General features: G+C 44.5%; 1 protein-coding gene across 2 annotated transcripts in view; it reads right to left on the bottom strand.

Annotated features, from left to right (window-relative positions):
• LOC137379143 (BTB/POZ domain-containing protein kctd15) overlaps nucleotides 1-26,584 on the bottom strand; it is a 91,793-nt gene extending 65,209 nt beyond the window's left edge. The window contains exon 1 of one of the 2 annotated variants that reach the window (XM_068049858.1): nucleotides 26,364-26,584. In XM_068049858.1, the coding sequence (XP_067905959.1) occupies nucleotides 26,364-26,372 (9 nt within the window). In that variant the 5' untranslated portion in view covers nucleotides 26,373-26,584. Of the gene's footprint in view, nucleotides 1-5,638; nucleotides 5,696-26,363 lie in introns of those variants that run through there. The other variant, XM_068049857.1, reaches the window with a different exon arrangement.
• Nucleotides 26,585-26,867: the final 283 nt, after the last annotated feature.

Raw genomic sequence — 26,867 nt, 5'->3', positions numbered from 1 at the left:
GGCGATGGTTCCCTGCTTTCACTCTCCCTCCTTTCTTGAACAGCAGTGTTACATTTGCCAACTTCCAAACCCCTGGGACTGTTCTAGATTCTAGGGAATTTTGGAAAATCACAGCCAGCGCATCCACTATCTCTGCACTACCTCTTTTAGAACCCTAGGATGTAGGCCATCAGGTCCTGGGGATTTGTCAGCTTTTAGTCCCTTAAGTTTCTCCAATACTTTTTCTCTGCTGATATTAATTACCTTAAGTGTCTCACTCTTATTAGGCCTTTGGTTACCCTCTATTTCTGGTATGTAAATTGTGTCTCCTACTGTGAAGACAAACACAAATTATTTGTTCAATGTCTCTGCCCCATGTCTCATTCCCCATGATAATTTCTCCTGTCTCTGCCTCAGAAGGACCAACATTTACTTTAGCTACTCTAATACTTATGAAAGCTCTTACAATCTGTTTTTATATTCCTGGCTAGTTTGCTCTCGATCTATTTTTTTCCCTTTTTATCAATGTTTTGGTGGCCCTTTGCTGGTTTCTAAAACACTCCCAATCCTCAGGCTCACTATTATTCTTTGCCACATTGTAAACCTCTTTTAAAATCTAATATTATCCTTAACTTCCTTAGTAATCCACGAATGGATCTTTCTTGCTGAGATTTTGTTTTTTAATGGAATATATTTTTGTTGAACATTTTGAATTGCTTCTTTAAATGTTTCCACCAATTATTTACCGCCATACCTTTAGTCTATTTCCCAATCAACCTTAGCCTGCTCTTTCCTCATACCTATGTAATTGCCTTTGTTTAAGTTTAAGATTCTTGTTTGGGTCTGGAGTACATTGCTTTCAAACTTAATATGGAATTCAATTATATTCAAATATTTTCAAATATTTTCCCAGCAGATCTTTTACTATGAGATTACTAATTTAACCCTGCCTCATTCACAATGCTAGATCTAAAATAGTTTTATTTCTAGTTGGTTGCACAATGCATTGTTCCAGGAAACTATCATGAAAGCATTCTTGTTGTGAACACTGGACTTTGTAACATGATTATGTTTTTAAAATTGTGATATTTTAAAGTTTAAGATGGAGTCTGGAAAGTCAGGTGATCTCACATCCACTCTGCAAAAGGACAAGTCTTGGTCACCAGGACAACAGAGAACACAGATCAAAGACTTTTTTGTTGGAGAAACAGAGTCTGTAGGGGTAACACCTGATAAACAATGTGTTTTAGCCTGCCAGATTTTTGGGTCGTAAACAAGAGGGTCAGTGATTCTGAAGATACAAATGCACCAAGCGGCTGTTAACACCTGGGAACAATGGAAGGCCCAGGTAGCTCTGTGAAACCAGAATTCTGGACTTTGCATCTTTGGAACAGGACAATAATCGATTGATTTTTGAGTTAGATAAATTTAACAGATTTTTGGAAGGCAGACAGGCTTAAGAGAGGAAACCAGTGGTTGCAACTTCAAGACAAGCTACAAGAAGGGAACACAGCAGTTGCAGCCTCAGAGCAGGTTGTAAGAAAGACAACCAGTGGTTGCAGCCGAGAGAGAGAGAGAGAGAAAGAAAGAGAGAGAGGGGACACCTGATCACAGTAGCCTGATACCTCAAAAGGCTGCGAAGACTTGAACCTGTTTTGAAAGTTGAAGCTTGCGGAGAAGTAAACGAACAGCAGGATCACCAGGAATCGCCTTATTCATGGACGTCCAGGTCAGAAGAGCTCGGAGAAGTGAGCAAAGAGATCATCGATTTTTGAGAAGGTCTGGGAGATCCAACCCATTGTAACTGGGAGGAGTTTGGGACTTTTAACCGCAAAGCATTTCGCCATCAAAAAAGACTGTGTAGCGTATAAGTGTGGTGTGAGGTTTTCAACAATTTAATAAGTAAAGAAAATACCTTTCTTTGTAATCTGGGGTATCAGCTACTTACAAAGTTCTCTGTAGTTTAATGGGGATTTCTTAGTTTAGTTGTTATAATCAAAGTCTTAAAATGTGAAATCTTGTTTTCTAATTCTTTAAATTGGTCTGGGGGTTCATAGCTCATATTTTAATGTTAATTGTCTCACTGAGGTCATAACAATTCCACAAACTCATCTTCCAGCCTACCTTTGCCAATTTGATTGTTCCAGTCTATATTAAAATTGAAGTCCCCCACAATTATTACATTGTCTTTGTTACAAGCTCCAATTATTTCTTGCTGAATGCTCTGTCCAATGGTATAACTACTGTTAGGGGGGCCTATAAACTACTCCCACCAGTGTTTTCTGAACCTTGTTATTCCTAATCGCCTTTCTCTTTCCTTTTAAAGTTGCAAAACGTTCAACTCTCCCCACCCCAATCTCCCACTTGGAGAAACTTTTTCCAATAAAGCCAGATCTTGACTAAAGGCAAGAATGTAATATCACAGCAAAAGAGTGCACAGATAGTGATATAATATTAAACTAAATGTTTCAAAAAGAACACAGCCCACGATGTGCCTGTGCTACTTACTAGCAGGCAGGTTTAATCGATTTTTAATATAGTAAGTTGTTTTCAAATACAGAATACCTTTTTATTGCTTTGCACCCCTCAAATCTAAATCAGGAAACACAATCACTGACCAACGCAAGCAAATGGACCGCTGGGTGGAACACTACCTAGAACTGTACTCCAGGGAAAATGTTGTCACTGAGACCGCCCTCAATGCAGCCCAGTCTCTGCCAGTCATGGATGAGCTGGACGTACAGCCAACAAAATCGGAACTCAGTGATGCCATTGATTCTCTAGCCAGCGGAAAAGCCCCTGGGAAGGACAGCATTACCCCTGAAATCATCAAGAGTGCCAAGCCTGCTATAGTTTCAGCACTGTACGAACTGCTTTGCCTGTTCCCTCGTCCCAGTACCACAGGACATGTGCGATGCCAATATCATCACCCTCTACAAGATCAAGGGTGACCGCGGTGACTGCAACAACTACCGTGGAATCTCCCTGCTCAGCATCGTGGGGAAAGTCTTCGCTCGAGTCACTTTAAACAGGGTCCAGAAGCTGGCTGAGCGTGTCTACCCTGAGGCACAGTGTGGCTTTCAAGCAGAGAGATCCACCATTGACATGCTGTTCTCCCTTCGACAGCTACAGGAGAAATGCCATAAACAACAGATGCCCCTCTACGTTGCTTTCATTGATCACACCAAAACCTTTGACCTCGTCAGCAGAAGTGGTCTCTTCAGACTACTAGAAAAGATTGGATGCCCACCAAAGCTACTAAGTATCATCACCTCATTCCATGACAATATGAAAGGCACAATTCAGCACAGCGGTGCCTCATCAGACCTCTTTCCTATCCTGAGTGGCGTGAAACAGGGCTGTGTTCTCGCACCTACACTGTTTGGGATCTTCTTCTCCCAGCTGCTCTCTTATGCGTTCAAGTCTTCAGAAGAAGGAATTTTCCTCCACACAAGATCAGGTGGCAGGTTGTTCAACCTTGTACGTCTAAGAGCAAAGACCAAAGTATGGAAAGTCCTCATCAGAGAACTCCTCTTTGCTGACGATGCTGCATTAACATCTCACACTGAAGAGTGTCTGCAGAGACTCATCGACAGGTTTGCGGCTGCCTGCACCGAATCTGGCCTAACCATCAGCCTCAAGAAAACGAACATCATGGGACAGGACGTTAGAAATGCCCCATCCATAAATATCGGCGACCACACTCTGGAAGTGGTTCAAGAGTTCACCTACCTAGGCTCAACTATCACCAGTAACCTGTCTCTCGATGCAGAAATCAAGCGCATGGGAAAGGCTTCCACTGCTATGTCCAGACTGGTCAAGAGAGTGTGGGAAAATGGCACACTGACACAGAACACAAAAGTCCAAGTGTATCAAGCCTGTGTCCTCAGTAACTTGCTCTACGGCAGCGAGGCCTGGACAATGTATGTCGGCCAAGAGCGACGTCTCAATTCATTCCATCTTTGCTGCCTCTGGAGAATCCTTGGCATCAGGTGGCAGGACCGTATCTCCAACACAGAAGTCCTCGAGGCGGCCAACATCCCCAGCATATACACCCTACAAAGCCAGCGGCGCCTGAGATGGCTTGGCCATGTGAGCCGCATGGAAGATGACAGGACCCCCAAGGACACATTGTACAGCGAGCTTGTTACTGGTATCAGACCCACCGGCCGTCCTTGTCTCCGCTTTAAAAACGTCTGCAAACGCTACATGAAGTCCTGTGACATTGATCACAAGTCATGGGAGTCAGTTGCCAGCGATCGCCAGAGCTGGCGGGCAACCATAAAGGCGGGGCTAAAGCGTGGCGAGTCGAAGAGACTTAGCAGTTGGCAGGAAAAAAGTCAGAAGCGCAAGGAGAGAGCCATCTGCGTAACAGCCCTGTCAACCAATTTTATCTACAGCACCTGTGGAAGAGTCTGTCACTCTAGAATTGGCCTTTATAGCCATTCCAGGCACTGCTCCACAAACCACTGACCACCTCCAGGCACTTACCCATTGTCTCTCGAGACAAGGAGGCCAAAGAAGAAGTTGTTTTCAAATACAGAATTCCTTTTTATTGCTTTACCCCACACCCCCTCTCTGTCTTTGAAATTTTCTGGAACTACAAAAAAAACCAAGTGTCTTTTTCTGCAAATTGCATAGAATGTACAGCACAGAAACAGACCATTTGGTCCGAATGCTCTATGGAACATAGGAGCATAGGAACATAATACTTCGGTGCAGCAGTAGGCCATTTGGCTCTTTGAACCTGTTCCGCCATTTGATAAGATCTGATTGTGGTCTTAACCTCACTTTTCTGTCTGCCCCCACATAACCTTTGACTCCCTTGTCCATCAAAAAGCTTATCTAACTCAGCCTGAATAAATTCAATGACCCAGCCTCCACTGCTTTCTGGAGAAGAGAATTCCATAGACTACCGGCCCTTTGAGAGAAAAAATTTCTCTTCATCTCCGTAGTAAAGAGGGAGACCTCTTATTCTGAAACTGCATCCTGTAGTTCTAGTCTCCCCCACAAACATCCTCCCAGTATACACGCTGTGAAGTCCCCCCAGGATCTTAAATGTTTCAATAAGATCACCTCTCATTCTTCTAAACTCCAATGGGTAGAGGCCCAACCTGTTCAATCTTATAAAATAAGCCCTTAATCCCCAGAATGAGTCAAATGAATTGTCTCTCAACTGCTTCTAACTATGCTGCTGTTTATGCTCCATATAAGCCTTCTCCCATCCCTCTTCATTGCATACCAACATAGCCCTCTATTTCTTTCTCCCTCTTGTACTTATCTGGCTTCCCCTTAAATGCGACTATGCTATTCGTCCCAACCACCCCATGTGCTAGCATGTTTCAAATTTTATCCTTCTCTGAGTAAAGAAGTTTCACCTGAATTCTCTATTGGATTTATTACTATCTTATATTAATGGCTTCAAATTTTGGTCTCCCTCACAGGTGGAAACATCTTCACGACATCCATCCTCTCAAAGCCCATCATATTTTTAAATGTGCTCATTCAATGCTACAAACTACAGCTCAACTGGTAACTGTACCAAAGGCTGTGATTCTCAGCTGCACAGGCCTGGTCCCTCCACATTTCATTAACTGGTCTACACTGAGCTAGCTGATCTCAGTCAGTTCAGAGCTTAGGCTGCTATTATTGACCTCACCTCTGGGCCAGGGTTCCTGCACTGTCCATTGCCACCTGTCTCAAGAAGCATGCATGCCGATGTCGCATGAGGATAGACTGCAGGGTTCAGAAAGGCACAGTGAGTAATGGGAAAATACTATGGCACCCTTAGCAATGGACACTCACTACACATATACTCATAAAATGAATTCGGGATCATCACATCAAGGACAACCATCTACACATTGACAAAGCATGTCAGTACATAAGAACATTAGAAATAGGAGCAAGAGTAAGGCATTCGGCCCCTCAAGCCTGCTCTGCCATTTAATAAAATCATGGCTGATCTGATTGTAGCCTTAACTCCACTTTCCTGCCTGCCCCCCCATAACATTTGACTCCCTTGTGGATCAAAAATCAGTCTAGTTCAACCTTGAATCTATTCAATGTTCCAGTCTCCACTACTCTCTGGGGAAGAGAATTCCAAAGATTAACGACCCTCAGAAATAAGAAATTCCTCATCTCCGTCTTAAAAGGGAGGCACCTTATTTTGAAACTATGCCCCTACTACTAGATTCCCTCACGAGGGGAAACATCCTCTCAGCATAAACCCCCCTTAAAGTCTTATATGTTTTAATAAGATCACCTCTCATTCTTCTAAACGCCAATGAGTGTAGGCCCAACCTGCTCAACCTTTCCTCATAAGACAACCCCTTCATCCCAGGAATCAGCCTAGTGAACCTTCTCTGAATTGCTTCCAATGCAAGTATATCCCTTTTTAAGTAAGACCGAAACTGTACAGAGTACTTAGGTATGGTCTCACTAATGCCCTGTACAGTTGTAGCAAGACTTCCCTACTTTTATACTCCATCCCCCTTGCAATAAAGGCCAACATTCCATTTGGGTTCCGAAGAAGGGTCACTGACCCGAAACGTTAACTCTGCTTCTCTTTCCACAGATGCTGCCAGACCTGCTGAGTATTTCCAGCATTTCTTGTTTTTAATCCAACATTCCATTTGCCTTCCTAATCACTTTCTATACTTGCATAATTATAATTACTATGATAATTTTTTGTGATTCATGTACAAGGACACCCAGATCCCTCTGTATTGCAGTGTTCAGCAGTCTCTCTCCATGTAAATAATATTCTGCTTTTCTATTCTTCCTGCCAAGGTGGACAACCTCACATTTTCCCACATTATACTCCATCTGCCAAACTTTTGCCCACTCACTTAACCTATCTATATTTCTGTAGACACTTTCTGTCCTCCTCACAACTTGCTTTCCTACCTATCTTTGTATTATCCGCAAATTTGACTACACTACTCAGTCCCTTCATCCAAGTCATTAATATAGATTGTAAATAAATGAGGCCCCAGCACTGATCCCTGTGGCACTCCACTAGATACAGTTTGCCAAGCTGAAAATGCCCCATTTATCCCGACTCTCTGTTTCCTATCAGTTAGCCAATCCTCGATCCATGCTAATATATTACCCCCAACACTTTGAGCTCTTAAATTGTGTAGTTACCTTTTATGTGTCCCCTTATCAAATGCCTTTTATAAATCCAAATACACTACATCTACTAGTTCCCCTTTATCTACCCTGCTGTTTCATCCTCAAAGAATTCTAATAAACATGTCTAATACGATTTCTCTTTCATAAAACCATGTTGACTCTGGCTGACTGCATTATGATTTTCTAAATAGTCATGCGGTAGTACAGAATTTGCTGCAAACAAAGACATTTTGTTGAAGCTTTTCATCTTGCACTCATCAGGACAAATTGCAAGAGTACCAATGTAAGGGAAGCAACAAATTTATAGTCGTACAGCACAGAAACAGGCCCTTCGGCCCACCGCGTCCATGCCGACCATAATGCCTATCTATACTAATCCCACCTGCCTGTATTAATTCCATATCCCTCTATGCCTTGCTCATTCAAGTACCTGTCCAGATGCCTCTTAAATGTTGCTACTGTTCCTGCCTCCACCACCTCCTCAGGCAGCTCATTCCAGATACCCACTATTCTTTGTGTGAAAAATTTACCCCTTTGATCCCCTTTAAACCTCCTCCCTCTCACCTTAAATCTATGCCCCCTAGTTTTAGTCACCCCTACCATGGGAAACAGACTCTGGCTATCTACCCTATCTATGCCTCTCATAATTTTATATACCTCTATCATGTCCCCTCTCAGCTTCCTTTGCTCCAGGGAAAACAGACCCAGCCTATCCAATCCCTCTTTATAACTCAAGCCCTCCAAACCAGGCAACATCCTTGTGAATCTTTTCTGCACCCTTTCTAGCTTAATCACATCTTTCCTGTAGTGCGGCGACCAGAACTACGCACAGTACTCCAAATGCGGCCTAACCAACGTTATGTACAACTGTAACATGACGTCCCAACTCTTGTACTCAATGCCTTGGCCGATGAAAGCAAGCATGCCATACGCCTTCTTCACCACTCTGTCTACCTGCGGTGCCACTTTCAGGGAACTATGTACTTGCACCCCAAGGTCTCTCTGCTCAACAACACTCCCCAGGGCCCTGCCATTCACTGTACATGTCCTGCCCTGGTTTAACTTCCCAAAATGCGTCACTTCACACTTGTCTGCGTTAAATTCCATTTGCCAATCCCTTGCCCACTTTCCCAGTTGATCTATATCCTGTTGTAACCTTAGACAACCTTCTTCACTGTCCACTATACCACCAATTTTGGTGTCATCTGCAAACTTACTAATCATGCCTCCTACATTCACATCCAAGTCATGAATATATATAACAAACAACAGAGGGCCCAGCACCGATCCCTGCGGTACACCACTGGTCACCGGCCTCCAGTCTGAAAAACAACCCTCCACTACCACCCTCTGCCTCCTATCACCAAACCAATTTTGTATCCAATTTGCAAGCTCACCCTGGATCCCATGTGTTCAAACCTTCTGGACCGGCCTACCACACGGTACCTTGTCAAAGACCTTGCTAAAGTCCATGTAGATAACGTTCATTGCCCTGCCCTCGTCAATTCTCTTAGTCACCTCCTTGAAAAACTCAATCAAGTTCGTGAGACATGATTTCCCACGCACAAGGCCATGCTGACTATCCCTAATCAGACCATGCCTTTCCAAATGCATATAAATCCTGTCTCTCAGAATCCCTTCCAATAACTTTCTCAACACTAATATAAGGCTCATCGGCCTGTAGTTCCCTGGCTTATCCCTGCTGCCCTTCTTAAATAAAGGCACAACATTAGCTATCCTCCAGTCTTCTGGTACCTCACCCGTGGCTAACGATGATACAAAAATCTCTGCCAGGGCCCCAGCAATCTCCTCCCTTGCTTCCCATAGCATCCTAGGATACACCTGGTCAGGCCCTGGGGATTTATCCACCTTAGTACACTTCAAAACCTCCAGCACCACCTCCTTTGTAATGTTGATATGCTCCAGGATATCGCTGTTCCCTCCCTTGAACACTAGCTTCCATGACCTTCTCCATGGTAAATATGGATGAGAAATATTCATTTAAGAACTCGCCCATTTCCCATGGCTCCACACATAGATTGCCACACTGATCCTTAAGGGACCTACTCTCTCCCTAGCTACCCTTTTACTCTTAATATACTTATAGAATCTTTTAGGATTCTCCTTTATCTCATCTGCCAGGGAAATCTCATGGCCCCTTTTCGCCCTCCTAATTTCCTTCTTAAGTGTAGTCTTCCATCCCCTATACTCCTAGAGGGACTCACTCGATCCCAGCTGCCTATACCTGACATATGCCTCCTTCTTTGTCCTGACCAGACCCTCAATATCCCTCATCAACCAAGGTTCCCTAAACTTGCCAGCCTTGCCTTCCATCTAACAGGAACATACTGGCCCTGAACTCTTCCTATCTCACTTTTAAAAGCCTCCCACTTGCCAGACGTCCCTTTACCTGTAAACAGCCTCTCCCATTCAACTTTTGAGAGTTCCTGTCTGATGCCATCGAAATTAGCCTTCCCCCAATTTAGGACTTCAACCTGAGGACCAGTCTTATCCTTTTCCATAACTATCTTGAAGCGAATAGAGTTATGGTCACTGGTCCCAAAGTGCTCCCCCACTGACACATCAACCACCTGCCCATCCTCATTTCCTAAGAGGAGGTCGAGTGTAGCCCCTTCTCTAGTAGGGCCATCCACATACTGCTTCAGAAAACTATCCTGGACACACTTAACAAATTCTTCCCCATCTGATCCCTTAGCACAAAGGCAGTCCCAGTCAAATATTAGGAAAGTTAAAATCACCTACTATTACAATCCTATAATTCCTACACCTATCTGTGATTTCCCTACATATATGCTCCTCCACTTCCCTCTGACTATTGGGGAGCCTATAGTATAATCCCATCAAAGTGATCACCCCTTTCTTATTTCTAAGTTCTACCCATATGGCCTCGCTGGGCATTCCCCCTGGGATATATTCTCTAAGTACTGCCATGTGTCCTCCCTAATTAATAGTGCAACTCCCCCTCCTCTCTTACCTCCACCTCTGTCACGCCGGAAGGATCGGTACCCCGGAACATTGAGCTGCCAGTTCTGCCCATCCCTCAACCACATTTCCGTAATCGCTATAATATCATAATCCCATGTACCGATCCATGCTCTGAGTTCATCTGCCTTACCTGTAAGGCTTCTTGCATTAAAGTAAATGCAGTTTGGCCTATCAGACCTTCCACGCTCCCTGTTCTGCCCCTGCACGGCCTGCCTTCTGGACTTGCTTGCTTTAACCTCTACATTTGCCTCAACTATCTCATCGGAGAGACTACTACTTTGGGTCCCACCCCGCTGCAAGACTAATTTAAACCCTCCCGAGTAGTACTAGCAAACCTCCCAGCAAGGATATTGGTCCCCTTCCTGTTTATATGCAACCTGTCTTTCTTGTACAGGTCACCTCTGCACCAGAAGAGATTCCAATGATCCAAGTAGCTGAAGCCTTCCCGCCTACACCAGCTGTTCAGCCACGCATTCATTTGCCTTATCCTCCTATTCCTACCCTCACTAGCATGTGGCACAGGGACTAATCCTGAGATTACAACCCTAGAGGTCCTGCTTTTTAACCTTCTGCCTAACTCCCTATATTCACTTTGCAGGACCTTATCTCTCTTCCTGCCTACGTCGTTAGTACCAATATGGAACACGACCTCTGGCTGCTCACCCTCCCCTTTCAGAATGTCCTGCAGCTGCTCCGAGACATTCTTGGCCCTAGCACCAGGGAGGCAACATACCATCCTAGAGCTCGTTTGTGGCCACAGAAACGCCTATCTGCACCCCTTACGATAGAATCCCCTATCACTATAGCTCTTCCAACCCTTTTCCTCCCCTGCTGTGCAGTAGAGCCATCCGTGGTGCCACGAACTTGGCTGTTGCTGCTTTCCCCTGGGAGGTCATCACCCCCAACATTATCCAAAACAGTATATCAGTTTGAGAGGGGGATGGAAACAGGGGACTCCTGCACTACCTGCCTGTGCCTACTACTCCGTCTGGCGGTCACACATGTCTTTTCTGCCTGTGCAGCCATTACCTGCGGTGTGACCACCTCAGGAAATGTGCTATCCACGACATCCTCAGCATCGCGGATGCTCCACAGTGAATCCACCCGCAGCTCCAGCTCTGTAATTTATACTATATGAGAAGAGAGTACTGATTGGTTGGCAAGTGGACTCTGATTGGTAGAAGCGTTCCATGGACAATGCACCAGTTTATGGCGACTGACAGTTAACTGCCAAGCTTTGTTCAAAATTTAAACCAGGCAGCTTGACTTTGATTAGTTCATTCCTCAGGGAAATGCATTGACCAGTGAATGGCTGTCACTTATTTTGTTTATCTGAAACAGGTGCAATGTGTGTACATGTTCTTTCTGTCTGCAAAGAACAGGACCCTGTGTATTAATATATGTAGCTTCCAGTACACGCAAATGAGCCACACTGCGAGCCCGACTGACAATTTTGGTTGTCAGTGTAATTTTTAGCACATTGAGGATTATTTTGCAAATGTTGTCCAATCGCGGAATTACATCTAATGTCAGTCACTGTGTTCTGAGTTTTGCAAGCACTTGCTGGTTGGGTACTGTACCTTGCCCGATGCTAACAGCGGAAGGAACATGTTGTTTGATACGATCCGCCATTCTTGGGACGTATGGCCTATATACCTAGCATCACACTGGCACTGAAATTTATATATCACATTACTCATTTGTGTGATAGGCAGAACGTCTTTTTGGCTTGACAGCAGCGTCCTGTTAGCGGGGAATACCACGTGTTGCTACTGCATAGTAGCAGAGTGAAACAACTAGCTTCACCTGTTGCTCAAGGCTACCCTGATCAGATCATCTCACGCTGTATATCGTGCACACTTATGAACGTGCCCAGTCAACCTCAAATTACCCTAGAAGGGTAAAATATCCCAAAAATTTGAGCAACAGATGAAGCTAGTTGTTTCACGCTGCTACTATGCAATAGCAACAGTGTGGTATTCCCCACTAACAGGATGCTGCCGTTGAGCCAAAAAGACGTTCTGCCTATCACACAAATGAGTAATGTGATATATGAATTTCAATGCCAGGTATACAGGTATATAGGCCGTTTGTCCCAAAGACTGGTGGATCATATCAAACAACATGTCCCTTCCATTGTTCGCAACGGACAAGGTACAGACCGTACCCAACCAGCATGTGCTTGCAAAACTCAGAACACAGTGTCCAACATTAGATGTGATTCCATGATTGGACAACCTTTGCTAAATAATCCTCAGTGTGCTAAGAATTATGCCAATTTAAGATTATCAGTCGGGCTTGCAGTGTGGCGCATATGCGCATACTGGAAGCTACATCTATTAATACACAGGGCCCTGTTCCTTGCAGACAGAAAGAATATGTATACACATTGTCTGTTTCAGCTAAACAAAATAAGTTACAGCCATTCACTGGTTCATTCCTCAGGGCAATGCCTTGACCAATCAGAGTCAAGCTGCCTGGTATAAATTTCAAACAAAGCTTGGCAGTTAACTCAGTCGCCATAAACTGGTGTATTCTCCATTGCAACGCGTCTACCAATCAGAGTCCACTTGCCAACCAATCAGCACTCTCTTCTCATATAGAATAAATTTGTTGCTTCCCTTATATTGGTATTCTTGTGAATTGTCCAGATGAGTACAAGACGAAAAGCTTCGACAAAATATCTGTTTTCAGCAATACTCATGATTTTCTAAATGTTTTGCTATTACTTCCTTAATAATGGATTCCAGCTTTTTCCCAATGACAGATGTTAGGCTAACTGGCCTATAGTTTCCTGCTTTTTGTTGCCCACCACCCCCCCCCCCCCCCCCCCCACCAACTTGATTAGACGTGTTACATTTGCGGTTTTCCAATCTGCTGGGACCTTTCCAGAGTCTAGGGAATTTTGGAAGACTACAAACAATGCATCCACTATCTCTTCAGATACTTCTTTTAAGACCTAGGATGCAGGTCATCAGGTCCAGGGAACTGTCAGTCTTTCGTTTCATTAGTTTTCCTAGTACCTTTTCTCTAGTGATAGTGATTGTTTTAACTTCCTCCCTCCCTTTTGCCTCTCGATTTTCTGCTATTCTTGGAATGCTTTTTGTGTCTTCTACTGTGGAGACAGATACAAAATACTTGTTCCAAGTCTCTGTCATTTCCTTGTTTCCATTATTAATTCTGCAGTCTCATCCTCTAAGGGACCAACACTTACTTTAGATACTCTCTTCCTTTTTATATATTTGTTGAAGCTTTTACTGTCTGTTTTTAGCTTTCTTGCTAGTTTACTCTCATACTCTAATTTTTCCCTTTATTGTTTAAGTCATCCTCTGCTAGTTTCCAAAATGTTCCCAATCTTCTGGCCTACCGCTAATCTTTGCAGCATTGTACACCTTTTCTTTCAATATGATACCATCCTTAACTTCCTTAGTTAGCCAAGGATGGTGCATCCTCTCAGCGTCTTTCTTTCTCAATGGAATATATGCACTATTTCCTTCAATGTCTGCTACTGCTTCTCTACTGTCTTACTGTTTAACTTATTTTCCCAGTCCACTTTAGCCAACTCTGTCTTCATACCCTTGTAATATTTAAGTTTAGGGCACCAGTTTCAGACCGACATTTTTCACCCTCAAACTGAATATGAAATTCTATTATGTTATGATCACTCTTGCCTAGAGGATTTTTTACTATGAGGTCATTTATTCATCCTGTCTCATTACACGTTACCAGGTCTCAAATAGCCTGCTCCTGGGCTGGTTCCAGGACATATCATTCTAAGAAACTGTCCCTAATACAATCTATGAACTCATCCTCCAGGCTACCTTTGCCAATTTGATTAGTCCAATCTATATGAAGATTAAAATCACCCACAATTATCATAGTACCTTCCCTACAAGCCCAAACAGAAGGCATAGGGCAAGAGATTACTGAATGACAGTGTTAGAAAGTTGGATTAACATCAGTAGAGATACAGTCAGTAACACAAGGGGCGCTGGGGGCAAGAATTATTAAATAACATCAAACATTCCCAGGACAGGTACAGTACAGATTAGATACAGAATAAAGCTCCCTCTACACTGTCCCATCAAACATGCTCATTATAAGAGCAGCGCAGGTTAGATACAGAGTAAAATGTGGAGAATTGACACTCAAAATTTCCAACCAATGCAAAGCAGCGATCAACAAAATCAATAGAATGTTAAAACAGCCAGAACTGTTGTAAACAAGTCAGAGAAAGTAACATTCAAACTGTACCAAGTGCTGGTCAGTCCACACCTTGAGCACTGTGTTCAGTTCTGGTCAGACCGCACTTGAAGCGGTGTCCAGTTACAATCAGACTGTACCTTGAGTTCTGTGTCCAGTTATAGTCAGACTACACCTTGAGTACAGTGTCCAATTGTGGTCAGACTGTACCTTGAGTACGGTGTCCAATTGTGGTCAGACTGTACCTTGAGTACTGTGTGTCCAATTGTGGTCAGACTGTACCTTGAGTACTGTGTCCAGTTATAGTCAGATTGTACCTTGAGTACTGTGTCCAGTTGTGGTCAGACTGTACCTTGAGTACAGTGTCCAATTGTGGTCAGACTGTACCTTGAGTACTGTGTCCAGTTGTAGTCAGACTGTACCTTGAGTACTGTGTCATATTATTGCCGGACTGTACCTTGAGTACTGTGTCCAGTTATAGTCAGACTTTACCTTGAGTACTGTGTCCAGGTATATTCAGACTGTACCTTGAGTACTGTGTCCTGTTGTGGTCAGATTGTACCTTGAGTACAGTGTCCAGTTATAGTCAGACCGTACCTTGAGTATTGTGTCCAGGTATATTCAGACTGTACCTTGAGTACTATGTCCAGTTGTGGTCAGACTGTACTTTGAGAACTGTGTCCCAGTTGTGGTCAGACTGTACCTTGAGTATTGCACCCAGTTATAGTCAAATTGTACCTTGAGTACTGTGTCATGTTATTGCCAGACTGTACCTTGAGTACTGTGTCCCGTTATAGTCAGATTGTACCTTGAGTACTGTGTCCAAGTATATTCAGACTGTACCTTGAGTACTGTGTCCAGTTGTGGTCAGATTGTACCTTGAGTACTGTGTCCAGTTATGGTCAGACTGGATCAGACTACACCCTGAGTACTGTGTCCAGTTATAGTCGGACTGTACCTTGAGTACTGTGTCCAGTTATATTCAGACTGTACCTTGTGTACTATTGTTAGTAATAGAGGAAATCAATACAATAGTGAGGAAGGATATTAACTCAGAGAATCCTGTTGTGGAATCTGTATGGGTGGAGCTAAGAAACACCAAGGGGCAGAAAACGTTGGTGGGGGTTGTATATAGACCCCCAAACAGCAGTGGTGATATAGAGGATGGCATTAAACAGGAAATTAGTGGTGCATGCAATAAGGGTGCAACTGTAATTATGGGTGACTTTAATCTACATATAGATTGGGCAAACCAAATTAGCAATAATACTGTAGAGGAGGTATTCCTGGAGTGCATACGTGATGGTTTTTTGGACCAATACGTTGAGGAATCAACTAGAGAACAGGCCATCTTAGACTGGGTATGGTGCAATGAGAAAGGATTAGTTAACAATCTTGTTGTGCGGGGTCCCTTGGGGAAGAGCGACCATAACATTATAGAATTCTTCATTAAGATGGAGAGTGAGAGAGTTGATTCTGAGACTAGGGTCCTGAATCTAAATAAAGGAATCTATAAAGGTATGAGGCGTGAGTTGGCTATGATAGATTAGGGAACATTACTTAAAAGGTTGACAGTGGATAGGCAATGGCTAGCATTTAAAGAGCGCAAGGATGAATTACAACAATTGTTCATTCCTGTCTGGCACAAAAATAAAACTGGAAGGGTGGCTCAACTGTGGCTTACAAAAGAAATTAGGGATAGTATTAGATCTAAGGAAGAGAAATATAAAATGGCCAGAACAAGCAGCAAACCTGAGGATTGGGAGCAGTTTAGAATTCAGTAAAGGAGGACAAAGGGATTGATTAAGAAGGGGAAAATAGAGTATGCGAGTAAGCTTGCAAATGAACATAAAAACTGACTGTAAAAGCTTCTATAGCGACGTGAAGAGAAAAAGATTAGTGAAGACAAATGTGGGTCAGAAACGGGAGAATTTATAATGGGGATCAAAGAAATGGCAGACCAATTAAATACATACTTTGGTTCTGTCTTCACAAAGGAGGTCACAAATTACCTCCCAGAAATGTTGGGAACATAGGGCTAGTGAAGAGGAACTGTATGAAATCAGTATTAGTAGGCAAATGGTGTTAGGGAAATTGATGGGATTGAAGGCCGATAAATCCCCGGGCCTCATAATCTACATCCCAGAGTACTTAAGGAAGTGGCCCTAGAAATAGTGGATGCATTGCTGGTCATTTTTCAAAATTCTACAGACTCTTGAACAGTTCCAACGGATTGGAGGGTGGCTAATGTAACCCCATTATTTAAAAAAGGAGGTAGAGAGAAAATGAAATTATAGACCGGTTAGCCTGACATCAGTAGTGGGGAAAATGCTAGAGTCCATTATAAAAGATGTAATAGCAGAGCACTTGGAAAACAATGACAGGATCGGACAAAATCAACATGGACTTACAAAAGTGAAATCATGCTTGACAAATCTACTGGAATTTTTGGAGGATGTAACTAGTAGAATAGATAAGGGAGAACCAGTGGATGTGGTGTATTCGGACTTTCAGAAGGCTTTCGATAAGGTCCCACATAAAAGATTAGCGTACAAAATTAAAGTACATGGGATTGGGGTAAGGTACTGACATAGATAGAGAGCTGGCTGGCAGACAGGAAACAAAGAGTAGGAATAAACAGGTCTTTTTCCAGGTGGCAGGCAGTGACTAGTGGGGTACCGCAGGGATCAGTGCTAGGACCCCAGCTATTCACAATATACATTAATGATATAGATGAGGGAATTAAATGTAATATATCCAAGTTTTCAGACGACACAAAGCTGGGTGGGAACATGAGCTGTGAGGAGGATGCAGAGAAGCTCCAGTGTGATTTGGACAGGTTGAGTGAGTGGGCAAATACATGGCAGATGCAGTACAATGTGGATAACTGTGAGGTTATCCACTTTGGTGGCATAAACAGAAAGGCAGATTATTATCTGATCGGCGATAGATTGGGAAAGGCGAGGTGCAGCGAGACCTGGGTGTCCTTGTGCACCATTCGCTGAAAGTAAGCATGCAGGTGCAGCAGGCAGTTAAGAAGGCAAATGGTATGTTGGCCTTCATAGCGAGAGGATTCGAGTACAGGAGCAAGGATATCTTGCTGCAATTATACAAGGCCTTGGTGAGACCACATCTGGAGTATTGTGTGCAGTTTTGGTCCCCTTATCTGAGGAAGAATGTTCTTGCTATGGAGGGAGTGCAGCGAAGGTTCACCAGACTGATTCCTGGGATGGCAGGACTGACATTTGAAGAGAGATTGGGTCGATTAGGATTGTATTCACTAGAGTTTAGAAAAATGAGAGGGGATCTCACAGAAATTCTAACAGGACTGGACAGACTAGATGCAGGAAGGATGTTCCCGATGGTGGAGGCATCCAGGACCAGGGGCCACAGTCTAAGGATAAGGGTAAGCCATTTAGGACTAAGATGAGGAGAAATTTCTTCACCCAGAGAGTGGTGAACCTGTGGAATTCTCTACCACGCAAAGCAATTGAGGCCAAATCATTAAATACATTCAAGAAAGAGTTAGATATAGTCCTTAGGGCTAATGGGATCAAGGGATACGGGGAGAAAGTTGGAGAGGTTACTGAGTTTGGATGAACAGCCAAGATCGTATTGAATGGCGGAGCAGGCTCGAAGGGCCGAATGGCCTACTCCTGCTCCTATTTTTCTATGTTTCTATGTACTCTGTCCAGGTACCGTCAGAATGTACCTTGAGCACTGTGTCCAGTTATGGTCAGACTGTACCTTGAGTACTGTGTCAAGGTATATACAGACTGTACCTTGAGTACTGTGTCCAGTTATGGGCAGACGGTACCTTGGGTACTGTGTCCAGCTATGGTCAGATTGTACCTTGAGTACTGTGTCCAGTTGTGGTCAGATTGTACCTTGAGTACTGTGTTCAGTTACAGTCAGATTGTACCTTGAGTACTATGTCCAGGTATTGTCAGATTGTACCTTGAGTACTGTGTCCAGTTATGGTCAGAGTGTACCTTGGGTACTGTGTCCAGCTATAGTCAGACTGTACCTTGCGTACTGCGTCCAGGTATCGTCAGAATGTACCTTGAGTAACATCTCCAGTTGTGATCAGACTGTACCTTGAGTACAGTGTCCAGCTATAGTCAGACTGTACCTTGAGTACTGTGTCCAGTTGCGGTCAACATGTACCCTGAGTATTGTGTCCAGATCTGTTCACTGAGGCACAAGTGCTGGAGGCAGAAACGGGCCACTGACTTGCATCATGCGCTGCTTAACAGTGAGCTTCCGGTAACATTCCAAGTAGGAAGCATTGGTTTGGAGAGGCACCTGCCATTCCACAGCCTTTTACCTAGCCTACAACCTTGGAAAGGTCAATAGATAGCAGATGAAGGGTAGATAATGAATGGATGAGAAAAGTGAGGTACAGACAGCAAGACAGACATGCAGATGGATAAACTGAAAAATTATAGGTCTGTTGACAGACAGGCAGATACACATCTACATGAATAATCTGATAAATAACCTGATAAACATGTCATCTGATACGTAATCTGACATTCCATCTGATAAACAGATATCATAAATAATCTGATAGCCAGGCAATCAGGTAATGTGATAGACAGATGGGCTTTTAGATAATCTAATTTAGTAGATAATCTGACAAATAATAAAGAAAGACATGCATTTCTATAGCATCTTTCACAACCTCAGGATGTCCCAAATGCTTTCAAACTAAATGAATGCAGCAGCCAATTTGCACACAAGAAGCTCCCACAAACAGGAATGTGATGACACCCAGATAATCCATTTTTTGTGATGTTGACTGAAGGATAAATATTGGTCCAGACATCGGCAATAGCTCCCCTGCTCTCCTTTGAAATAGTGCCATGGGATCTGTTACGTTCACCTGAGAGAGCAGACAGGGCTTCGGTTTAACATCTCACCTAACGATATAGCAATCCCTCAGTGTTACACTGGAATATCAACCACGATTTTCATAGAATAGAATCATAGAATGGTTAGAGCACAGAAGGCAGCCATTCGGCCCATCATGTTTGTGTTTCTCTGCACCTCATCTAGTCCGCACTTCCCGCCCTTTCCCAAGTAGCCCTGCAAATTTCTTTTCTTCAGATAATTATCCAATTACCTTTTTAAAGACACAATTGAATGTGCCTCCACCACACTCTCAGGCAGTGCATTCCAGATCCTAACCACTCACTGTGTAAAAAAGTTTTTGCTCATATTGCCTTTGGTTCTTTTGCCATTAAATCGGTGACCTCTGGCTCTCAACTCTCCCTATCTACTCTGCTCAGACCCCTCAAGATTTTGAACACCTTTATCAAATATCCACTCAACCTTCTCTTCTCTAAGGAGAACTACCACAGCTTCTCCAATCTATCCACATAACTGAAGTTCCTCATCCCTGGAACCATTCTCATAAATCTTTTCTGCACCTTCTTTACTGCCTTCCTAAAATGTGGTGCCCAGGATTGGATACAATACTCCAGTTGAGGCTGAACCAGTCAGTGCTTTATAAAAGTTCAACATAACTTCCTTGCTTTTGTAGTCTATGCCCCTATTTATAAAGCCCAGTGTCACGAACGGATGAAAAGCAACCGTAAATTATAAGCATTTTTGTGCACTTGGGTGTTATTGTCAGCTGCCATTAGACACAGTGAAAATAGTAGGAACTAGGATACAAATAAGTTCAAAACTCAGTTCTTACTGTGTATGTTGACCCTTTTGTTCCAGGTATGGTATGTTTTTACTGAAGAATCTTTTGAGCTTGAGAACAGCCATTTTTTTCTCTGATCTCTGTATATACACAGCATGTTAAGTTGTTTTATATCTGTGTTCAACTTGTTTAAAATGGAGAGGGACGATCACTTCACCAACTCTAAAATGTAGTAAGGCCAGCAGGAGGTGGGACAGCTACTTGAAGGGGTCCAATCACATGACCTAGAAGCCACCCTTTTAGCCTGTCTAATTTTGAAATAGTTTCAGTTAAAGAGAACAGCTCATATAAGAAACAGCTGCCTTGAAGCCCTGCACCTCTCTATCTCTGGGCCTGCAAGAAGAAGAAAAGCCACAGTCTGAAAAGCAGCAAAATCTCTCTCTGTTCTCTGCCAGTTTCTCTCTTGTCGGAAAGGGTGAAATCAGAAACTAAGCTGCCTCAGCTTATCTCCAAAAGTGCATAAGAGGAAAGTTAAAGAGAAGAGATTTCCTATGACTCCTACTCCACTCAGCATTTCCAGTTGGTTAATTCCACCTTTGGACTTGTATGTTAGTTTAAAAAAAAAGAGACTCTGGTTTAAATTGGGGCATGCTGTCAGTTTGTAATTAAGCTATTTTCTATTTGGTAAACGTCCTTGCCCTTTTGATGCCTTTACCTTTCCTTGTATTTTTGTGAGCATGCGTTACAAAGTTAAACCCCTCCCGCGTTTAAGAGTGTGTGTTAATAAACCCTACTTTTTTTTAAACTTTAAAACAGTACTGTTGTGGTTCATAAACTGAGGAAGTGGAGAAATACGCCATCAAGGCTTTTTTATTTTAAAAAAAGGGAAAAATTTAAATCACAATCTGCTTACGGACAGGTTGTTGAAAAAAGGGATTTGTTTTCAAAAATTAACTACCTGTTCGTAACACCAGGATCCCATATGCCTTATTAACCACTGCCACCTTCAATGATTTGTGCACACAAGGTCCCTCTGCTCCTGCACCCCCTTTAGCATTGTATCCTTTAATTTATATTGCCTCTCCTCATTCTTGCTACCAAACTGCATCACTTCACACGTCTGCATTAAATTTCATGTCACGTGTCCACCCATTCCACCAGCCTGTCTATGTCCTCTCGAAGTCAATCACGATCTTGCTCACAGTTTACAACACTTCTAAGTTTTGTGTCATCTGCAACTTTTGCAATTGTGCCCTGCACAGCCAAGTCTAGGTCATTAATACAGATCAAGAAAATCAATGGTCCTGGTACCAACCCCTGGGGAACCCCTCTGTATAACTTCCTCCAGTTCAAAATCAATTGTTCACAACTACTCTCTGCTTCCTGTCACTCAGCCAACTTCATATCCATGCTGCCACTGTCCCTTTTATTCCATGGGCTTTAACTTTTCTGACAAGCCTGTTGTGTGGCACCTTATCAAACGCCATTTGGAACTCCATGTACACCACACGAACTGCATTACCCTCATCATGAGGTTATGTTGGAGCTATATAAAACGCTAGTTAGGCCACAGCTGGAGTACTGTGTACAGTTCTGGGCACCACACTACAGGAAGGATGTGATTGCACTGGAGAGGGTGCAGAGGAGATTCACCAGGATGTTGCCTGGGCTGGAGCATTTCAGTTATGAAGAGAGACTAAAAAGGCTAGGGTTGTTTTCCTTAGAGCAGAGAAGGCTGAGGGGGGACATGATTGAGGTATACAAAATTGAGGGGCATTGATAGATAGGAAGAAACTTTTTCCCTTAGCGGAGGGGTCAATAACCAGGGGGCATAGATTTGAGGTAAGGGGCAGGAGGTTTAGAGGGGATTTGAGGAAAAGAATTTTCACCCAGAGGGTGGTTGGAATCTAGAATGCACTGCCTGATGAGGTGGTAGAGGCAGGAACCATCACAACATTTAAGAACTATTTAGATGAGCACTTGAAATGGCATAGCATACAAGGCTACGGGCCAAGTGCTGGAAAATGGGATTGGAATAGGTAGGTGCTTGATGGCCGGCACAGACACAATGGGCCTGTTTCTGTGCTGTATGACTCTATGAACCCTCTCTGTTATTTCAATAAAAGCAATCAAATTAGTTAAACACAAGTTGCCCTTAACAAATCTATGCTGGTTTTCCCTAATTAATCCACGTTTTTTCAACTGACTGTTAATTATGTCCCTGAATATCATTTCTAAAAACATTTCCACCAGCGAGATTAAATTGACTGACCTGTAGTTGCTGAGTTTATCCTTATACACTTTTTTGAACAAGGGTGTAACATTTGTAATTCTTCTGGCATCTACCTACGGAGGATCAGCAGATTATGGCCAATGCCTCCACAATTTCTGCCTTTACTTCCCTCAGTATCCTTAAATGCATCTCATGCAGTCCTGGTGACTTATCAACTTTAAGTACAGCCAGCCTATCTAATACCTCCTCTTTATCAATTTTTAGCCCATCCAGTGTCTCAACCATCTCCTCTTTTACTATGGCTGGGGAAGCATCTTCTTCCTAGGAGCAAAGTACTCTTATTGCCCTCTACCTGCATGCATAAATCCCCTTTTTGGTCCCTAATCAGCCCCACCCCTCCTTTTACTACCCATATGCCAATAGAAGATTTTTGGATTCCCTTTTATGTTAGCTGCCACTCTCTTCTTATACTCTCATTGCTTTTTTCCACTTCCCCACTGAACTTTCTGTATTTAACCTGGTTCCCATTTGTATTATCAACCTGACATCTGTCATACACACCCTTTTTCTACTTCATCTTACTCTCTGTCGTCATCCAAGGAGCTCTGGCTTTGTTTGTCTATCTATTCCTTTTGTGGGAATGTACTTCGACCAAATCATCTCTTTAAAGACAGCCCATAGATCTGTTACAGTTTTGCCTACCAATCTTTGATTTCAATTTATCTTGGCCAGTTCCATTCTCACCCAATTGAAATTGCCCCTCCCTCAATTAATTAATTTACTTATTTTTGTACTCAAATCTCTGGGGTGGGACTTGAACCCACAACCTTCTGAGGCAAGTGTGCTACCCACTGAGCTACAGCTGACACCTCGAATAGATAATCTAACAAATAATTTAATTGATAAACTGATAAAATCTAATAAATAATCACATTATATTTATAGCACAGAAATAGGCCATTCGGCCCAAAAGGTCCACATCAGTGTTTACGCTCCACAAGCCTCCTCCCATTTTTCGTTATCTAACTTTATCAACATATCCTTCTATTCCTTTCTCCCTCGTACATTTACCTAGCTTCCCCTTATATGCTTCGATGCTAGTTACCTCAACTACTCCTTGTGGTAGCAAGTTTCACATTATCACCATTCTCTGGGCAAAGAGATTTCTGATGAATTTCCAACTGGATTTATTAACAACTATCTTATATTTATGGCCTCACAAGAGGAAACATCTTTTCTATGTCTCCCCTATCAAATCCTTTCATAATCTTAAAAGATCTCTATCATTGAGAAAAGAACCCCAGCCTATTCAATCTTTCCTGATAGCAGAACTGAGAGGTTATACCTAGCAGTCTAGTAATTTTTTTTACACACCTTCTCCAGTGTGTCGATATCCTTTTAATAAAATGGAGACCAGAACTATTCACAGTACTCCAAGGTTCTTTACAAGTTAAACATAATTTCTCTGCTTTTTAATTTTATTCCTCTAGAAATAAACCTCAGTGCTTTTTTCAATGGCCTTAATAACCTGGGAAGCTACTTTTAATGATAATCTGATGGACAAGTAATCTTAAAAAAAAGTCTGATAGACAGGTAAAACAGATCTCTTTTGGTTTACAAGACGATTGTCACAATCTCAGCCTGCCAGGAACGGATTGCTGTAGACTCTTGCTCTGAATCCCATTTACAGCAAGAAGACCAGGAACGGAACGGCCTGCGAAACTGCGGGGAAACTGTAACCAGCTCACAGCCCGTTTGAGGAGTTTTATTACCCCAATAATTGTTCCTATTACAGTACAATGTTCTACTCTTCATAAACTTGAGGTCATCTAAGTCGCACTTACCCACCACCCTGTCTCACTGACTTACATTTCCTGCTGGTTAAGTAACTCCTCAACTTTAAATTTCTCATCTCATTTTCAGATCTCTCCTATGGCCTCACCCCTCCCTATTTCCTGTAGTCCCACAACCCTCCAAGACCTCTGTGCTCCTCTAATTCTGGCAACTTGAGCATCCCCGATTTTAATCAATCCATTGGTAGCCATGCCTTCAGCCGCCTGGACCTTAAGCTATGGAACTCCCTCCCTAAACCTCTCTGCCTCTCTTTCCTGCTTTAAGATATTCCTTAAAACCTACCTTTTTGACCAAGCTTTTGATCATCTGCCCTAATATCGTCTTATGTAGCTAGCTCCCTGTCAAATTTTGTTTTCTAACACCCCTGTGAAGTACCTTGGGATTTTCATTATGTTAAAGGCACTATATAAATATAAGAAGTTGTTGTTGCAAACCCTCCCAATTTGCTTCTGAACTTGTTTTAACTTCTCCAGGAGGCCCGTCCATTCAAACTTTAATAAACAAACTGACACTCCTTCAATCCCCACGCTACTAAACTTTTCCTTTTCTACCTTTCTTGCCCCATTAAAACTCACACCCAAACCTTATGCCAGCAATATGTTTACAAAATCCAACAATAACAAAACAACAAATAGATTTAGTGTTTCCAAGAAAGCTTTCAGCGGCTCCCCGGCTCGACCTGCTTCCTCTCCCCGGGCACCTGCGCTCTAATCCAGGCGCGGGAGGAGCTGTGACCCCAGCAACAAAATTGAAATCAAATAACCACAGGAACTGGACACGGAGTGACCGGGGCTCCGAGCTCGGCATCGCGGTAGAGGACGGGGCTCAGGGGGCTCGGTACCCGGGGGGCAGAGAGCGGTGACCGGGAGCTCGGTACCAGGGGGGCAGAGAGCGGTGACCCGGGAGCTCGGTACCAGGGGGGCAGAGAGAGGTGACCCGGGAGCTCGTTACCAGGGGGGCAGAGAGAGGTGACCCGGGAACTCGGAACCCAGGGGGCAGAGAGCGATAACCGGGAGCTTGATGGGGAAGAGCGGGGCTCCGGGGGCTCGGTACCGGAGATGGGTGGGGAGGAGCAGAGCTCCGGGGGCTCGGTACCGGAGATGGGTGGGGAGGAGCGGAGCTCCGGGGGCTCGGTACCGGAGATGGGCGGGGAAGAGCGGGCCTCCGGGGGCTCGGTACCGGAGATGGGTGGGGAGGAGCGGGGCTCCGGTGGCTCGGTACCGGAGATGGGTGGGGAGGAGCGGGCCTCCGGGGGCTCGGTACCGGAGATGGGTGTGGAGGAGCGGAGCTCCGGGGGCTCGGTACCGGAGATGGGCGGGGAAGAGCGGGCCTCCGGGGGCTCTGTACCGGAGATGGGTGGGGAGGAGCGGGGCTCCGGTGGCTCGGTACCGGAGATGGGCGGGGAAGAGCGGGCCTCCGGGGGCTCGGTACCGGAGATGGGTGGGGAGGAGCGGGGCTCCGGGGGCTCGGTACCGGAGATGGGTGGGGAGGAGCGGGGCTCCGGGGGCTCTGTACCGGAGATGGGTGGGGAGGAGCGGAGCTCCGGGGGCTCGGTACCGGAGATGGGCGGGGAAGAGCGGGCCTCCGGGGGCTCGGTACCGGAGATGGGTGGGGAGGAGCGGGGCTCCGGGGGCTCGGTACCGGAGATGGGTGGGGAGGAGCGGGGCTCCGGGGGCTCGGTACCGGAGATGGGTGTGGAGGAGCGGGGCTCCGGGGGCTCGGTACCGGAGATGGGTGTAGAGGAGCGAGGCTCCGGGGGCTCGGTACCGGGGAGGAGTGGGGCAGCAGAGCAGGGCTCCGGGGGCTCAGTACCGGGGGAGGGGGAAGAGAGCAGGGCTCCGGGGGCTCGGTACCGGGGAAGGGGGAAGAGAGCAGGGCTCCGGGGGATCGGTACCGGGGGAGGGGGAAGAGAAGGGCTCCGGGGGATCGGTACCGGGGAAGGGGGGAGAACAGGGCTCCGTAACGAGGTGAGAGGAAAGACAGCAAGGATACGGGGGCTCGGTACTGGCGGGGAAAGAGAGCAGGGCTCCGGGAACTCAGTACTGGGGGGGGGGGGGCGGGGGTGGAGAGTTGAGCTCCGGGGTCTCGGTACCGGGGTAGTGAGCGGGGACCCGGTGGCTTGGTTACCGGGCTAGTGGGCGGGAGCGGACGGAATAACCCCGGAACCGGGGGCTCAAACACCAACACTTCCAAAGTATCAACAGCCTAGTCCTTGTAAGTTGCATTTTAACTGGTGATGAATTAATAAAGGATGCAGTGTCTGATCGGACACTGAGGCACACACCGGGCGAATCTTACCGTGAACATCAAACCTTTTTTTTTTCTCCCTCTTTTTTCCCTTCTCTTCTTCCCGGATACCAATCGATGCAATTTGGGGGATTTCTCTCTCTGGCTGGTTTGTTTCTGTGTTAAAAGCAGATTGTTGCAGGATAAGAGAGGAGAGGCAGAGACAGAAAACCGATAATCAGTCTCTAAATAACACAGGGAGGCGAAAGAGAGAAAAAAAAACTGAATTCTGCCTCCGGGCTGTGCAGCAGCCGCCGGGCAGGACTGGGCTCCGATTAAATCGCTCTCTGGCTCATTTCGAGATGAAAATCCCAGAGATATTTTTTTTCTCTCCTACTGAAATGATGAGAAACAGTCTCCAGCCAGAGCCCTTGGTGATAGAATTATTATTTTTTGCCCCTTTCTGTTGCTAACGGTTCAATTTCTCAGTCCCCGATTCTGCCCCCTCCTCTACACACTGCCCGGGATAACGGTTTTAATCAGATGTTCTGTCAGACTCTGTCACGTCTCTTAATA

Source organism: Heterodontus francisci, chromosome 17 (genome assembly GCF_036365525.1).
Source record: "Heterodontus francisci isolate sHetFra1 chromosome 17, sHetFra1.hap1, whole genome shotgun sequence".
Taxonomy (NCBI): Eukaryota; Metazoa; Chordata; class Chondrichthyes; order Heterodontiformes; family Heterodontidae; genus Heterodontus; species Heterodontus francisci.
This window is presented reverse-complemented; position numbering and strand designations above follow the sequence as displayed.